The sequence below is a fragment of the Plodia interpunctella genome, chromosome 5 (assembly GCF_027563975.2).
Source record: "Plodia interpunctella isolate USDA-ARS_2022_Savannah chromosome 5, ilPloInte3.2, whole genome shotgun sequence".
Classification (NCBI taxonomy): Eukaryota; Metazoa; Arthropoda; class Insecta; order Lepidoptera; family Pyralidae; genus Plodia; species Plodia interpunctella.
In genome coordinates this window covers 286,395-305,900 of record NC_071298.1, presented here as the reverse complement: position 1 = coordinate 305,900, position 19,506 = coordinate 286,395, and the positions used below count along the sequence as shown (strand labels likewise).

At 35.6% G+C, this 19,506-nt stretch overlaps 1 protein-coding gene across 1 annotated transcript in view; it reads right to left on the bottom strand.

The window, feature by feature from the left end:
• Positions 1 to 378: 378 nt before the first annotated feature.
• Positions 379 to 19,506, bottom strand: part of LOC128669759 (uncharacterized protein) — a 77,803-nt gene continuing 58,675 nt past the window's right edge. The window contains exon 3 of the mRNA XM_053744840.2: positions 379 to 3,043. Coding sequence (XP_053600815.1) covers positions 1,656 to 3,043 — 1,388 coding nt within the window. The 3' untranslated portion in view covers positions 379 to 1,655. The remainder of the gene's footprint in view (positions 3,044 to 19,506) is intronic.

The window sequence follows — 19,506 nt, the reverse complement described above, 5'->3', positions numbered from 1 at the left end:
TAGACATGTTAACATAGTGTTAACCGCGAGTTCATTTTACGTACACTGGAATGATGTACCTAATTATATTCCTTTTTTTTTATCTCGAGCCTCAGAGTTGAATATCCTTGTTTACATTTAAATCTACCTATACTTTTTAATTATTCCTGTTAACACTGTTAAGTTTTTGTTTACACTATTATATTGTGTAATAAAGTAACTTAAAACATTTCAGTTTCTTACTCACCTGAAAATAAAATCCATTTTCTGTAGATTTAATTAAGCGTAAGTAATACCTACTAATGTATCTAATTATGCAGGCATGTATGTGCATGACATTTAGGTATGATATAATTTATTGTATATTTTCTTGTGAAGGGAACAAAGGAAACAAGTATGAATGATTCTACTTTTTATTGAAAAATATCTTCTACAACATTGGCGGTGGCCTGATGAAGCGACGTGGAATGTAAGTACCAGCAGACCAACTAATAAATACCAACAAAGGGGCAACAATATGGCCGTCAAAATGGTTGGTTGATAGTTAAATGATATTTATACAAAATGCTTCAATCATATTTACTAACGATTTATTTGTCAAAAAGGTTACACGTCGAGTTTACTTAAACCATGGTGTTTGTAAGTTGTACGGAGTACCTACTAATTCCATGACTTAAAGATCAGCCATTATGTTCTGTTGTCATTGGTTATGTTTTATTGGCAATGAGTTGACATTTTTCTAATCTGTTGACAAATACGTATCATTTTATTTTTATTTTTGTTTTGGACCTCACATTCAATTAGCCCAAACCAAGTTGATTTTAGAAAAATCTCATTATTTTCAACAATAAATAAATTTACACAAAATTGAAGCAGACAGCGTAGGTAGTATGTCATTAGATAAAATTAGTTAATCACCTTATCGACTTGTGCATCTCGCTCTTATTTAATACTTGGGTGCCTAAAAGGAGATAGCTAATCGTAAAATAATTAAGAATTATCTAGGATTGTGATAATTTTAAATATGTAATATTTTTCAGGCAGATTTTATATGATTGATACAACTTAAAATTTGTTACTTTAACCCATATTTTATGCAAAACTAATAGTGTTTTGTATTGATGATGATATCCATATCCATATATTTGACTAACCATTTTGACGGACACCAAATGTAGCAAACAATATATACAATAAAATCTCTTTCAAATTTCACATAGGCTTTTAAACTAGTTATTTACAAACACCTAAAATAATAATACGTCAACTGGATCAAGTACATTATGTACCCTGTTATTTACAAATTAGTATAAGTATTTCCGTAAATTTAAGCTACGAGTGTGCCTTTAATATATTAATCCAATGTATATACAGTTGCAATAGTCACGTACGTTATTGCCACACTATACCCGGATAAGTTTACGAGTGAAATATTAACATCAAAATCCGTATAAAGTACACCTGTTAATGCTCTAGGAGCTGAAAATAGAAAATCTATTGAAATCTTTCAGAAACCATAAAACCACTTTTAAAAATTCAGCAACACAAATAATGCACATCAAGGGAGTCTTTATGGTTATTTCTTATTTTCTAGAAAACGACGTGAAAAACTACACAACACTTAAGCGTCTACCCAATTTAGTGGTTACGTTCGAGTGCATAAATAAATATATTCTCTAGACCATAATAGTGTTCCCAATAATACTCTCTTTACCATTGTCAATCAGTTCAGAATACCCCGACTCGTCGCTGCAGGCGCTGTCGTTGTCGCCAGCACCTTTGAACACCTCCGTCTCCGTGCTGGAGGTCAGGCTGTCCACATCAGTCAAGTTCTCGATCATAGGTTCGAAATTGAGAATACTGGGATCGATCCCCAACGGCGGGTACGTCGACCTTCGACGAAAAGCATTCTTCTCCCCTATTGGCACATGATTCACTTCCTCAGCGGCTGAATTATGGTTTCCACTCAAACAACTTCTATTGCTGCCTCTAATAGGAGTGCGCTCAAAACTCTGCAACCTGGTAAACACAGGCGCGTCGTCTTCACTTTCGGAGGGGTCCTTCTGTTCTTCCTGAGGGAAGTTCGAGGGAAGCGAGGATGGTTCGGTATCAGAGGTGACCGTGCTGGCGGTCTCGCAGCCTGAAGAAACAGATCCATCGTCGCTGTCCGTGACGAGGAAGTTACTTTGAGACAGCAGTTGCAAGTTTTTCTCAGCCGCTTCGGTCAGTTCGTTCGATTCCGCGATAGCTTCCAATCTAGATTCCATATTCTCGTGACTAGTTTCGTTTTCGTTTTTATTCTTTTTAGTCTCCTGTACTAGGAGTTCGATCAATTTGTCCGAAACAGTTTCTGAACTGCCTTCAGAAACTGTTCGGGTCCTGCTCATGACACCTTCGGGGCAAGACAGCTTGCGCGGTGACTTCATATCCGGCCTTCGCCTGTCGAGAGCGTGGCTGTTATAAAACACATCACCCATGCTACCTTCGCTTGTTTTTCTCGTCCAAGACTCAACACTTTGCTTCGAATTCATTTCTGCTTCTTCTTCATCTTCTTCGGAGCATAGTTCTTCAATGGCACCTAATTTGGGCGCAGACTTAGACCTTTCTAGAGGCGGTCGATAGTTAGTCGACCCAACGCTTAGAAGGATTTTCCTCCTCGGCATGCTTGGATTATCGTAAACACTGTTGGCGAGGCTGAGCCTAGCGTTTTGTTTAGAGATTCTGTCCTTTTTAAATTCCACTAACGCTTGCTTCAATTTAATCTGAAGTTCCTCTGTGATTTTCTTTGATACATTTTCTTTGGTGCAGAGTACGGCATGGCATCGGAGCTCGTGCTTGAGCTTCTTGCCCTCGTGGCGGTAGACCCAGCAGAAGAGTTTCGGGTAGTGGGGGGGACTGGCGCAGTAGGTGATGCGATGGGACCAGTACTCGGTGAGGCCGTGTTCTTTGGTGAAGCCCTTGAGGCCGGAGTTGGTGACGGAGAGCTTCATCACCACGTCGGGCTTGGTGGACTGCTGGTAGTTGCGCCAGAGCGTCGCTAGTGGCTTCTCTATGCAGCTCTCACCTGGAATAGAGAAACAGACAGTTGAATGTTCATCTTTGAGCACAAAGGTGAGTAATATATTAACAAGTCTAGAAGTTGACATAAGCTAAAAGTAAAACTTATAAAAGACGGCACCTCAAAGATAGTTTAAAAATAATAAATTCAACAATGTTAAATAGGTACCTACTTCGTGCAAAAAATTACACCTATCAGGGTATTTACTGTACTGTTTAGTATATTATTTCTGACACTCTTGTTTGAGAGTGTACGAAAATGTTTCCTTTTAAATTTATTCAGCATTCTGCGTTGGCTGCATCAAGGTAAGCTACAAGATTGATATTCTCACTGTACAGTCGACTGCATGTTATGTACGCAACAATGGGCTCTTATGCGGCGTTAAAAGAGCCGAATTTGCTATGAATATGATGTCTAGTTTGTGCTGTTGGCTGTGCAATATGTTGATTGAAACAAGTCTTCTGAGGAGTTATTAAGGGAATACTGTCATAATTTCAAAGTCACGATGATTGGCGAACTCGACTAAACAGCAATAACACTGTTTCGTGTTCATGGAATTAGTCCTACTAATTCCATGGCCATTGTAAGTTTTTGTGACAAATAGTTGTTTTCATAAAGAGTAGACTGTCAAATTAATTAAAAACATATATTTTTGCATGACTGTGTGGATACCTAATTATTTTGTTACGATTATTTGGAAGGAAATCAATATTGCTCTGAGAATATATCAGGCGTCACTCTTCTACAAGGTGTTTCTTTAATGGAAAAAGTTTGTCGGTACTATGTTTTGATCCTCTTTCTGTAATACCTAGGTAGTATATAACGTAGTTATCATATTCAGTTTCAACAGAAAGGGCATAGACAGAAAAGGATACTAAATTCCATATTTATTTGAACATCTGTCACGGTAAAGTAGGACATAGGTAGGTAAATAACAAATTATTCAAATTGAATGCAAACATAAACACTTTAGGACCCATCGCGTATATACCTACATGTTTCACTCATCCATAAAGCAATTCGGCTAAGAGTGACACTTGTCAAGTAAATACGTTCGGGTTCACTGGCCTAGAACAGGGGTGCTCCAGCGGGGGCAATGACCCGAGAGAGATTCCCGGAATTCGATCATCTTTTGTTATCCCATGGCGAATGGTAGGTAATCAAGTGAAGTTGAAGGTTTTTTATTGTCGAATTTCGAGATTCGGTCGTCAGATTTTTATCATTCGTACAGTATAATTCTATGTTCACTTTGTCAACAACTAGTGACCCTTCCGGGCTTCGCTTGGTTAAAAACATAGGTAATACAATAATACACCTAAACCTTACTTTGGAATAACACTATCTATTGGTTAGACCAACAAAAATCCTTTAGGTAGCTTTGGATTTTATCGCGTTCGTACAGACAGACGCGCTAAGGGGACTGCAGCTGCTCCATGTGCTAGAAAGACATTTATCATCACACTTTTTCAACAAGGACAAGTCATCACATTTGTTACACATACAATATTTGTTGTTATTGTTATGTCTATATTATTAGATGATGCAAAACCATATAGTCCATTACGTATCTGTGCTATTGAAATTGAACCAGATCCTTACGTGACCATATAATGTTCCACCACAATTAGTTTTCAAGTTTACAACAATAACGAAAACGTGACAGAGTTGCGTAACTCTACAGGGTTGATTGGTTTATATGGAGTATACAACTATGGGATAATATGTATGGGTAAATGGATAAGTAGTTTCAATTTATAGACATCAACAAGATATTCCGTGGAATTTTCTCTCGAATTAAAAAAAATATATATACATAATAAGCAAAATATAATATGTTTGGACAATTCGCAGCAGAGTTTACTAGCGCGAGTGCAACTCAAATGAAGTGGGATAAGGGATGAAGAAGAAGAACAAATATAATGTCTCTGTGAAGTGAAGTAACTAAGAGAAGATTAAACTGCTAATACAAACGGAACAACTTCTCCCGATAAATATATCGAATTATGAAAACATAATTGACTTCCCACACAAACTGTTTGATCCAGTAAAATGAAAAATGGTGTTTCGATACAAGTTTTTAATGGAAAAAGTTTGCCGGTATGTTTTGATCCTCTTTCTGTAATACCTATGTACTTAATATTAAATAGTATATAACGTAGTTACCATATTCAGTTCCAACATTAAAGGCATAGGCAGAAAAGGCAGAAAAGATTATATTGGCAGCATATTGTCTGACAATACATACATATATTTTAAGTTTCTATTGCAGATAAATCATTAATTTATAATTGATTGATTGCGTTATACTTATATTTTGATCTCTGAACATCCCAGTGAATCATTATAATTAGGAGATTTTCTAAGAAGATCTTATCAAATGTACGGACTCACACCAAATAAGGATTTGCAAGGAATGTATAATGAGATATGCAAATTGGCCATTTTTGGAAGATCACAATTTCCGGAACAAACAATTACGTTTTTCATCAATAATTTGTTTATTAAGGACACAACAACAAAAGATTCCGTTATTCATTGTTCATTAAAATCAGTTCAGCAGTAGACGTGTAATTGAGAAATAGTCATATATAGCAAGGAATTTCAGATATGTTTACCTAATAAAAATGCTGGTCAGAATATGTAACTACTAACAATGTAGTGAAGGCTGGATTCGATATGGTTATTTCTGTTTTATTAAGTCTTAACATCAACAATACTCCAATAAACAGGTCTGTAACGATCATCAAAGCAATCGCCTCAATAGCAGCACGAAGCCTTGCTCCACATTCCCTGACCTGCCACCGAAATTCCCAAATGATTGTATTCGGACTACGTGTAAATATTTAGTAGATCAGACACAGGAGCATAAAATATAAAAAGGGTCCATTGTATGTTTCGTTTCTTCAGTAGTAAAATGGAAGTTCAAACGTCTTGGAGTAACAGAAGACGCCTTTTCTCAGTACTTAGATATTAATGGCTGATAAATTAAAATAACTGTTCCAAATAACTGTACCTCAATAGGATAGGATTATTTAAGAAGTCCAAATCTTTCACTTACATGAATATTTTCGGTCCAAAAGCATCTTATAGCATATTCCAAGTTCCTTCTACCCGTGAAAGGAATTCCATACATTTATGGCATTGGTTAACAATTATTACTTACCTTTAAGGTCACTGATATGACAGATAGCAAGACTTTACGAGCCGGACATTTCACGGGCAAGTTTATGGGCAATGGGCAAGTTTATTTTATGAGCAATACTTCTAACTTTGTAATGGTTCTGTTCAATGTCCGTGTTATTGTTAACGACCTCTGTTTTATTAGCTGGATTGAGCTCGTGTGGGACTTCTTTCTAGTTGTATTTCTCGTTGCTAGGTCGAGGTCTTTATGTTGAATGAAACAGAACTGTTTTATTGGCATTTGATCGGTTGCTATTTTATTATCCATTCTGTTGAATATCTCATGATTTTTTAACTAGTCTTGTTGTTTTGTATCAATATCAAATTATTTATTTTGAACTTAGAATGAAATATTTTCCCCGTTTATGATAAATTGTTAAAAAACGAAGTTATACTGCTGACTTCCAAGGCTCATCGCAGCCATTAATTACTTCACAGACGTCGATTTATATGGTGATTCTTATAAGTTGCATTTGTTGACGCCAGCAACGCATTTGTTGATACAAAATGTGAGCGAACTTTTTTATATTTAGCTAAGTTAGTGGCGACGTAAACGTTTGTTAACTAAAGTAAATATACGAGAGATGAAAAGAATTGGTGTTTATTAGACAAAAAGAAGAGGAGTTATTTTAGAACGAAAATGGGATACCAATTTTAAACATTTAGCGTTATACCTTTAATAACTTAATTTAATTTAGTGTTATATCGTAAATAGATGAACTGATAGAAGCGCAAGGTTTCACAGGGACTATTCCCGTTTTTTGATACCAGAGGGAACATCTAAAATTCAAAAATTCAAAATTCAAATCATCTATCGTTTGCTACTGCTTCTATAAATCTCGTTACTGTAGTGTGAGTTTATGTAAGTTGGTATCCAGCCGGTGATATATGTACGTTAGTGATATACGGTTATAAAGGCGCGTTCCTACGAGGCGAAGACCTTAGTTTTACTGTCAGATCTAACTCGGAATGGTTCTTCCACACGGGTGAATTTATTGCCAGTTCATCTCTACGAAATATCATTTTTGTTGAAACCAACCAGCAATATAAAAGAAAATTAGCTTTTAATTTTATTTTTCGTAATAACTAAAGAATATTAACTACAATTTTGCTCAATATTTTACGCCGAAGTTTAGTACGGAAATTAGCGTTTTTATACTTCCTGCTGCAACACGCTTTAGTAACAGACAGAGTTGTTTTTTACGTAAACCAAACAATATTTTATACGTTTAATTCTAAATTAGCTGTTTGGTCGCGTCATACTGTAGCTTATGTCTGTGTCACTCTCCGCTCCTATCGTTAAATTTCATGAATTTAATTGTTATTGTTTTTTTTTAATTGTTAAAATTTCAAATATTTTCATACAAATAAAAGATGCTAAATAATTAGATAATTATTTCTGTAAACCATTCGTATTACGAAGTTTTCTGTACACAAATTTCTAAGCACATTATATACAATATTCGACGCTATCTCGCTTCCTGTTACTTGTATCATCATACAGTCAAACCGCATCCTACTTGGCACATCCTAAACTCGAGATAACATCATAACTACCCGCTAACTGGCCGGGCGTCGATCGGATCGGATCGGATTCTGTGATAACATGATTGTCATCTTTTGAGGTATTGCTTCCGACATCAATTCGAAATATATTAATTAATTAAATTCTTACACTGTCATTACACTCCAATACTTAATTAATTTTACTAATTATGTTCTTAATTACGCTAAATAATAACATTATATCTCAATATATAACGTAACCCGTGTGAAGTCAGTCAGGAGGCAACTGAACAAATCGACTAGACTGAGACAGAACAGAACATCAACCCACCTTAGGGTAGGTTGTCATCAACCTAGTTACCTATGTTCTGAACTGGTGGTTCATTGCTAATTCACACCTATTAGCGCAAAATAATTGGTATACGGTCGACTGTAAATAAAAAAATATAGATTTTTTTATATTCGATATATATTTTTTATAGAAATTGACTGTGGTCGGTCGGTACGATCTACGACTTTTACGACGTTGGGTAAAGAAGGTTAATTTCTATTTATTAGCCAGTTAGTATGACCACACGATCAAACCTAACAATATATGCCGCACACTCAAAACCATTTCAATGTGGTTCCAAAGGTAAACAAACATCTGTCGTAAGGGTGCAGTTACATAAACCGTCCACTCATAGCGACCCAGTTGCGCGACACATTGTGTAACCTGCTTTATGTGATGCGTGGATTGGAAGATTCATTCACTTCCGAACCAATCATCGACATAAAAAACAATGTGCTTGTTTTTAGGCATGAAAGATCTATAATAAAACTAAAAGATTGATTAAACGTGCGATTTTGTAGCGCGATGTCAAATATCGCCCTTCATTCACATTCCAATAAGTTCACAGATAGAAGCCAACTTTTTGGAAAATTTACGTCATCGCACTATGCCTACAACTGCTAATCCGAAGATGAGACAGAAATACTAGGTAGTGGAGTTTGAAAAATTACCTTTTAATTCGAAATCAACAGCGGCTATGTCTGACCTCATCGAAAAATAATCCCACTAATATAGTTTACATGTGAGTTTGTAACGTTTTTCACACGCAAAATCTACTGAATCGATTGCAATAACATTTTGCACACGGGTAGAATATATCCTACAATTGTATATAGGATACATTTTAACCCAAATTTCCCACGAAACATCGCCCCAAGGCGTAAATTATAGACCTACTTACTATTACGTGCATACCAGATACACGCGAATTTCACGTTTCCTCGCTGTCGGATAAAAGATTTTGTATTATCCAATATATAAACAATCGTAAATTTTCGCCAAAAATGCATATCTCAACAATCATATCCATAATACAAAAGATGTATGATGATGCCCTTTAATGTATAAAGATGTATAATCAAAAAGTAATGAATTTCAACGAACGATCTTGACTTGGTCGATCACCTCGTAATATTGGCCTTATTTTACGAGTTAATTATTTCGATTTGCTAACGTTATAGGCTTTTGTTACTATTTAGGCACTCTTTACACGACTGCCGAAAAAATAAGTGCTTTGTTTATAGGAAGGCAAATCAAAGCCAGACGAGGGAAAGTAAAGCCATGAAGGGTATTCATAGATGAAATACAAGGCAAAGGTGGTGTCGTACAGTGAGGTAAAATCTATGGCAAGGAAATGAGTAGAATTGAAAATATTATATTAATAATAAACTTCGGACGATGATGTTTTCAGGGTTTATGTGTCCGTGTGTATTTCTTTACCCATTTTTTTCCACTCTTTCTACTTTTAACCTTATGGTCTTCTCGCTTTATGGTATCCCTAGATCTTACACTATCACGGGTAACTAATATAATTATGTACTTAATGTCTAATTAATCGATATAGTTTCCTTATAAAATACGAATCACCGTTTTAGAATTGAAGTGAAGAACAGGATTATAAAATATCACCTTGTTAGGATTTATTTTCGAAGCCATAAGACCTCAAGACGCAACGGCAATCGGATCGGCCTCGGTTGTTGACCGCATCTAAGTGAAAGTGCCATTGTTTGGGTGACTGCCCTGTCAATCACCAGTTACCTGTTGTCTATGTAACTAACTGCTACATGAGATTAATTAATATAGTGTACAAGAGGCCACAAGATGTATTTATTGGCTATGTCTATATCAAGGATGATATGCGCGCAATGGTCTGACAAATAAGGTAGCCGTATACTGTGCGAAGTGGAGGAGAAAAGTGCCTGGGCTCCGACACTCGAAAACGGTCAGATGAGAAATAGAACAGTACAAGAGGCCAACATACAGGCCCCATCATATAGCAGCTACTAGAAATAGGAAACATCGTGAGGAAACCTGTGGTAGACTGTTTGGTTCGCTAAAAGTTGAGTACATGTTGCCAGCAGATGGCAGTATTACCTAAAGACGTCGAGACCTCGATTTTAAGCAATTTATTGTGAGAAAAATCGCTTTAAATATCAATCAAGATGCAATCAATAGTGTATATTGTTACGGGCGCGGGCGCCGACGTGAACCACCGCTCTGCCAAGATTTGATCGATTTCTCTATGCATTTTTATTTTAGCTAATAGTTAAACGCTTCATAAATAAATAGTATTAAAATGGCACGTGTAAAAAAATTAGTTATTTTAACAATATTTTTGCATCTGTCTGTTTGTAATAAATATTGTTTACTTCCCAGTTACCAAAAGTGTAAATATTTAATTTATAATTTATGCTATTAATAATTCATTAAACAGCATTATGATGTAGCAGGAAAATCGACAAGAAATCAGTAAACGCCAGATTTATTAATTTTGGCATAGTTAATGTTTTCTTGACGGGCACCGCGTTTTTCCTTCTATCAGAAAACTTGTTTTAATATCTTCCAAGCAATATAGTTTTCCAAAGTTTACTCACATAAAGGAAAATTATACCAATCAATCAAATAATTCATAAGCCTTATAAATTATTCATAAAAAAGTTTGGAAATAATTTTATTCAACCCAAATAATCTTAAGTGATTAATATCTCTCACTTGTAAATATTTTTCGACTTCTTTTGGAATAAGACGCGTACGTGAGGTCGTTCGCCCCCCATAAATAGTTGTTCTCACATTATTTTAGCATTACGTGAAGAATCTGCTATTGGACGAGACTGGGGGGTCGCTGAACCAATACCTATTTCGTTTCAACGTTAGAGTTTTCCAACTTCGTTATTCGACCTTCAGTGCATTGAAGTTAGTTTATAAATAACTTTACAGTGCTTATATTATTTATTAACGACTAGCGGCCCGTCCTAGCTTCACTCAGGTAAAAAAAAAGTACACTTAAACCGTCCTTAGGAATCACACTGTCTATTCGTGAAAATCACACGAAAATCCGTGCAATAGTTTTTGAGTTTATCGCGAACAGACAGACAGATAATATGTCAGGGTAAGGATTAAGATAGTTAATCACCGCGTAGGCTTACTTTGCAAATGCTAATTCTACTGACTAACGGAGTTAGGTCGTATAATTACACATTTACCTCGTAAATATTTACCGCGAGTCGTCATCTGATAAAAAAGATATCAATCAAGAAGTGTTGTTATGTTCGGATTCACGCAAAAAATATTTACTTGGATTATCTCCTCACGTGCTGATCTGTTTGTTTCGTTAGTATATTACGTACAATGGAGTGTTTGACATGTGGCGTCATAATAATGTATAATATTGGCAATCAATGGTTTTGCAAATTTTAGTTAAATTTTAGTTCTAAAATATATTTAGCTATACTTATTTGACGACCTCGGTGGCGTAGTGGCAAAGTTCTTGTCACGGAACCGAGAGGTCCCGGGTTCGATCCCCGGTTGGGTCATGATGGAAAATGATCTTTTTCTGATTGGCCCGGATATATGTATTTGTTATAAAAATATAGTATCGTTGAGTTAGTATCGCATAACACAAGTCCCGAACTTACTTTGGGGCTAACTCAATCTGTGTGATTCGTCCTAATATATTTAGCGAATTCCCAACAGTCCTAATGAAGATCAAGGTTTCAAGCAGTTCAGGGATGCCAACGACCTCAGGGACGCAAGTTCACGTACAGTCAACACCACACATCAGTATTCATTGAAATATGCCCGTTATTACTATCACATAGAGGTCGAGTAACATGTGACATGCTGTCTGTACCAACTCTAAAAATGTCTCGAATTCTAGACAGCCAGAAATCTGCAGATTTCACTACGAAGATAGACAAAACGATATCTTTCATCGTCATATTTTTCGTTTCCCTCATACAAGAAACAGAAACGTAAAAAATACACGCAAAGAAACGGAACAGAGCGCTATAGACCGGGAAGGGAAATGTTCTATCTCATTTGGCTACGCTAGCTCATTGTCTTTATTATTCTTTGGTCTCCCCTGATTAATACAGTCAACTGCAACAGTAGCCTTACAAGGACCTTCATGCGGTAGTAGCGATTTTCAGTGATTTATTCACGTTTGGGCTGCTGACTGTACTTTGTGGCTTTTGGAGAATCCTGATTCGCACTGCAATGAATTTTTCATGTGCTTATTTTATTAATATTTTGGCAAATGTTGTTCGATATTGTTTAATTTGTAAATTTTCGCTGTCTGCTGTTGGTAAATCTAATAAGCGGATTTTAACCCCTGTCTAAGGTCACGACGACCCTTTTCGATATGATATTATATTGCAAGTCTCAAATGCCGTTTACACATGTCTGTTTTCTTGCTTAGTAGTAAATACATTATATTAAATTATTTTTTTATCAAAGAGAAAGATTGTCAATCTAACAATATAACCACAATATAATGTATATGTAGAGAAGAGTATATAAATAAATGTACCTAGTATGTACATTATACGTAAGTTAACGGAGTTGTAAACCAACCCAAAAATCCCTTTTTCTAACCGTTTTACCGATTTTATCCTCAACTTCGAAGTGTTTCAACCCAGGATCCGCTTTACTACTGTTTCTTCTCCACTTTACATCCAACTGTGTTAATTCATATGTATTGTATATAACGTTCGATTTAAAACCGAGATGAGATATCTTTCGACCGATCGATCGACCTTCTCCAAATAAAAGAAGTTTTCCAAATGTAACGAGCGTCAACGTACAGAAATGGCATTGATGAGTTCCAACAAGAAATTGCAGTTTCGACAAGGAAAGGTCTTTCGTTTCTCAGTTTAAACAAACCTGGCGACCTTAGTGCAGCCTTCTTACAGCCTCAAGTTATAAGGAAACTTTTGGTATTCGAAGCTCGTGCGCAGGAAGTTCGGTAAGGAAGTGAAAAGCCGCGCTGGATCCAGGCCAGGTTATGTTCTGATCGAGCGACGCTTAATGTTGTTCTTATGACTCTAATAAACCTAATTTTGCATACTGTTAGTGTCACTTTTTGTTCTGTATCACGTTGTTAGCTGTATACTATAAGATATAACTATACTATTAAAAGAAAAGTAATTCGTTTTGAATTGAATGGTGCATTGCGAAAGTTTTAATGATCTCAGTAATAGCTACATTGACTGTATATGATCTAAATTGACATAGTATGGTAGTATTTATTCCGATTATCTCTATTAAATCCTAAGGGCACAACTATATTTTCTATATAGAAAATATAGTTATATAATGTGCATAATAAGTAAAATATTGTCAAAATAATCGATTTGAAACTTTTAACGACCACAAAGTACTGTTTAGATTATAGATTAGAAGGATTCACTAGATGATGCCACCGGCTTCACTCTATAGGTAAACATGTGATATTGATACCGCACCTTCTTCGATAAACATGTGTTATGATCCACGCAAAAATATTCGTATAACACACACAGCATAAACTCAGATGACATCACCTTAATTGCGGCAAGATTTTGAGCGTCGCAATAAATAGTTCAAACAAGACGATCCGACTGCCCACGTTGTCGGTTTGTTAGTAAACTTAATTAATTTGGTATCCGATTACATTAACCATGTTAAAAAATATATATTTTTTTTAAATATCTTTGAGACATAATCGAACAACACGCACAAAAAGGAAGAAAGACGTAAAAATTTTCTATTTCATAGTTTCTTCGTTTTGATTTTACTAATTGTAATGGACAAAGTAAATAACGAGTGTAACACGGACCTTAATATCCTATACGCCCGTCGCTAGGCGATGGAGAGAAAAAAATTGATGATTGTGGTTTTGAATTGTAAAAATGTTTTAAACACATAAATACGTATGTACAAAATACGTTAATGTGTATAGGTATGTATAAAGATTGTACTTTGCTTGAAGACGTGGCGAAGCCGCGAAGGGCCCATTTGTCAAAGTGGGCTACTTTACACTGCACGCAGCTTTCTCTCGGTATCCGCACACTTGGCCGCGAAATACCTAATATTATTCTACATGATATTATGTATAATATCTACATGCAGTTTTTCGTAAACGAAACACTATCAAAGAGTACTCTATCAAAGCTTTGCAATAGTTTTCGATTGCTGTGAGAGATGCATGAAACTCAAGTCTGCAAACTAGTGTAAAAACCTTATGTATCCCTTTAATGGCGATTGTGAGTAATCTATTTGTTATCTCAGTGAGTTGCCGCGTCGCCGGGTGAAATCTATCGGGATTGACACAACTTAGAAACGATTTAAAAAGCACATTAAAGACTTACACAATAATTATGTACACTTAATTTAACAATAGACAGGCTCGCAATTATTATAGCAGTACTTTCATACTTCTCACGACTTGCTCCACAAATCCATTTTTATAATTTTGCTCGTCGATGCCGAGCGAGATGCACAGATATGGAATATCTGCTAGCAGAAAGAGATGGAGTACCATAATTGCAGGAAACTACGAAAATGTGGGCGAATAAATTACAGGGCGTTAAATCTAATGAGTTCGTTTTGGAACAAAGGGGTTTTAAAGATGACTAGCGATAGTAATTTTCGAAGGTTGGATAATAAAATGTTTGCAAACATGTGTATGCCAGCGAGTTCTTTCATTTTTTATATCAAACTATATAGCCGTCCGTGTCGACTTCGCTCGTTAATAATAAATTATGTATCGGAACCTTCATCACAAATCATAGTATATATTGGTGAAAACCACATGAACATCCGTGCAGTGGTTTCTGAGTTTAACGCGAACAGACACACGCGGCAGAGGACCTTGTTTTATAATTATGTTGCACTTAACATTTTTTTAACTTTAACTCTACGTGTAAAGTGAGTGAGGAGTAGGTCACATTTCAATAGCAAACCGACATGATAATAATAATGGCTGCATCGAAATCTAAGTCTACTAGACGAACATAAGCAGGATACATATAGTCGTAATCAACTTAGACCGGCTGCGCCTGGTCTAGCCGGCTAGGTCAAGTATATACAGACGCACTTCGGGGTTCTGCCGTAACACATACAAACTGTTACTAGACAAAAGCTGATTTTTTTCATTCCATGAATTTAATTTAAGAATTAATGTATTGAAAAAATCATTCTTTGTTCGAAACAATTTAAATTCCACGCGTAAATATAATTGTTTTTGTTTTTATTAGCGCCGAATACGGAAGAGCTCGACCATACGATCAATATGTGACTTTAGTTTCCTGGTAGGCTTGAATAATGTCATTCTAATGATTTGTCATGTGATTCATACAGATCGATCTAGACGATTTAGTGAAGGAAGGAGGATGCCGTGGCTAACTGTCAGATTTTATTCAAATCGTCTAAAGGCATCTGACATAACTTTTACGAGTACCTACCGACATCTAGTGACAATAGTCGCATACACACACAAGTTAATAATAATCAACCAGTGTGCAGTTTTCCTCACGATGTGTTCCTTTGCCGGAAGCAAGTCGTGGTCTATAAAAATACTATACATATACTCATGTGGCAGGAGTAAGATTTGAACCTGGGACCTTTCGATCACATGACTTTCGACGGACTAGACCACCACCGCTCGAAAATGGAAAATGAGGAGGGACTTAAACCTACAAATTACATTATTGTCATAATTTACATATCCCAGCAACACAAATAGCGATAAAATCAAATTACTTCGGAAACAATACAGCTGTAACAGAAAGAAGTTAATGACATAACACAATAATAGTCGGAAACTTGACTTGCGTAAGCGCAACGTAACACTGAGACAAATTGTATGCATTACTGGCAAATACTTAAACTCACATGCATTACTTGGATAACACTTGTGTTTGACCTGATACCTCAGGGATTTATTGCTGCAAGCCCTATCCTTCGTTTTTGGTGCGATGTTACATAATTTTTTACGGGCCCTGGGCTTCGACTTCGAAAGAAACTAGAAACTCTCAGATGAGAGAGAGAGTTAAAAAACTTTTTCTTGACAAAAAAAGTCGTGGGTTTCTGTATTTTTTTGTGAAAAAAAAAAATAGCAAAGGCAATCTTCAAATGATTATACATACTACAAATCTTGCCTTTTTTCCTCGGAATCAAAGTCTAGCCTCAGCAAAGAACATGTAAAATTTGATTGACCAAAAAATTAGAACGAAGCTGACCAATTATTATTCTTTAAATTTTGATAGGTACCTATATTGAAATATTTGTAGTCTTGTCTTTATTTGTTTTGGGAGATTTAATATCCATAGTAACATCCATGCACGGGTACTAACTAACATCAAAATTCTATAAGCGGTAGAGACACATTTAATATTTAACAATACTCTTTCTTAATATTTAACAATTACATACGTACTTTTTGTATCAATTAATTTAGATTATGGACAAGTGGTTTCCGGAACAGTATATAGATGTTATTTGTACATAATGTGGTAATTTCGTACGCAAACATTTTATTTCCTACTTCCCAGTCAAATTGACGAATTTGCAATTTGAATTTGAAAGGTTTCAATAAAGACGCGAGATCGTGATTAGGGTTTAGAACAGAGCCTTGGACATCGTGACGTCACTGTCTAACTATATTGATCGCACTCTGTCTAATTCACATCGATTTTATCAACGTCTGTGTCCAGTGTGTTTGAATGTTAATGACCTATATTTTTAGGCAGCACACGAAATAAAATATGTGTGATATTTATGAATTCATAAATTGTCTAAGTAGTTACTTATTTTCCTATTACTCTAAGTTTCTGTAGGAATTCTAGAAAATATAACTTGTATAACCAAGTAAAGCGGAGAAGAAATAGTAAGGATGCGGACCTTGGGCTCCGACTACGCACACCGCTTTTTATTTGAGTAAGCAACCGAGGAAGCGATCACATGAAAGAGAAGTGACCTGACTGTCAGACTCCATATCCATATATTACAGTCATATCTCCTTCCACATCCCCTTCTACACGTTGAGAATACTTAGATGAAGTCACTATTGAGTAAATACTTTTTATTCGAAGTAGGTCGGGCCTTTCCAACTGCCAAATACGACATCGTTTTGCTATTAATTTGAAAGCCACATACAACTAACTAGTTACGGAACGCACGTTGTTACGTCAGGAGCGGGCTAGACCACAGACTCATCATTGTTTTTATATTATTATTTAGGTTCTTCGCCCGATATTATTTCTTCGTATTCTCACGCCAAGGAAGATGATACTATACCAATTTATTGGTGCCGAGAAAGAGATAGTCTACGAACGGCAAAAAATGGTAACAACTGACAGTGACAGACATAGAAAGGGGAGGCTTTTTCCCAGCAGTGGGACCTAACAGCTACATAAAAAACCTTACATATTATAAAACAAAATCCTCTGCCGAGTCTGTATGTCTATCAGCGATATTCAGTGGTTTTTCATACGGTTTTAGCCAATATATAGTGTGATTCCTGAGGATAGCCTGTCTTGGCTTTGCTTAGGGGAGGCTTTTTCCCAGCAGTGGGACCTAACAGCTACATAAAAAACCTTACATATTATAAAACAAAATCCTCTGCCGAGTCTGTATGTCTATCAGCGATATTCAGCGGTTTTTCATACGGTTTTAGCCAATATATAGTGTGATTCCTGAGGATGGCCTGTCCTGGCTTTGCTTGGACAAAAATGTAATAGTGTTTTTACCCAAACGAAGCCGGGGCGTGCAGCAAGGCCAGTGTGAAGTAGACGACTTTACAGTAATAATACATAATGTCTGTAAATACAAAGTTTAGACATTAATCAAATATCAGTAAAACATGTTTAGCAGGAAACGATGACAAAGAATAAAATTTATTTGACAAACTTGATTCTTGTTTCTATGAACTCTTCTTCCTCAAACGTTGAACGACACTTCTAAGAACCACATTTAAATAAAAATATTGTTCATAACATATAAAATACAATTGTTTATTTATACCCCCTAAAGACTATAGTAAACTAAAAGGAGGGGTTAATAAAATTACCTAAAAATTTACCATTTCAAATGCACTTGATATTACTTATGATAATTGTATGTTTATACGGAAATGCAGTAATTTGCTCAACTACGTGTAATTGTGCTGTGTTTAGTGTAGGTAGACTCATCAGCTTATCTCTCAAATAATTATATTTTACAAGTACACACGATAACATTAATTGTTTTATTTTTAGACCGCATTATGTAGTCGACTGCAACGGACTGTTACCTGAATGCAAACGAGGCTTTATTATTCAATACCTTCGACGTAGCTCCCGCATAATATGTCTACAAGGAATTCGTCCGAGTACCCTTATTTATACACCCTATCCACGTAATATCCCACTACATTATCTACAAAAAAATAGACTTTATAGACTTATGATATAGCTGGTATTTGAATGAGAAATGAATCATTTGCATTTATATCAAAAGTAAATCTTATTCCAACAAAGATAAAGTCTAATTTTAAGGTTGAGTAATTGTTTACTAGCCTTGTTCTAATTAATATGACAAGTTTTGATATCAGAACAAACAGTTGAAATCCGATTTCGGGAAAATTAAGGTTATGGAGCCTTGAGACGTGATACTTCCTTTTTGTAAAAGGTCAAAGCTTTGACCATTAAAAATAAGCTCCGTAGGTTGTAATTTATCAAAAGATACAACAGCTTGATACTTCCAACAACATTTTTGAAGGATATTTTTTTCTAATTAATAAAAAAATAAGTGTGTGATTTGTTTGTTTTTGACATAGTTCCAACGAACTTGTTGTGTTAAATAAAATAGCCTAACGATATATATTTGCTCAGTCAATTTATTTTTAACCATACGAAACATTAAGTGTTTTTTCTGTTCTTTAAGAAATAAAAATAATGATGATTACATCCTGCTTGGTTTCCGAGCCATCGAAGCAAGTACATACCTGATCTTGAGGCATTTAAATAAATTTATAACAATACTATAAAGTATTGTGTAATTACCTGCAACAATAAGCATTACTCATTAGTATATAGTAGGCTCAAAGTGCAAAAAAATTGTTACAAAGGTTTACGATAAAACTGACATTTGAACGAAACGGAATAAAAATATCTACGAAAAAAATAATATATTTAGAAAATATCTCGGACAACCGACCCTGTAGAAATAATCTTGTTTCAATTAATTAATTAGCTAATTTATACTCTCCGCGGGATACCGTCGACGGCACATCAACCAACCAAAATTCATAGCTATTTCGCTAGTATTCTCCATCACAGAGGACAATTCGGGGTAACTTAATGTTTGGTTAACTGTACACAATTAGCAGATGAAGCGAGCACTCCGCGACATGTAATTAGCGTGATTTCAGATTTCACAAACCATCTCTTGTTCCTGAAGTTAATTAGATTAAAGAAGTTGTTTTGAAGGCATT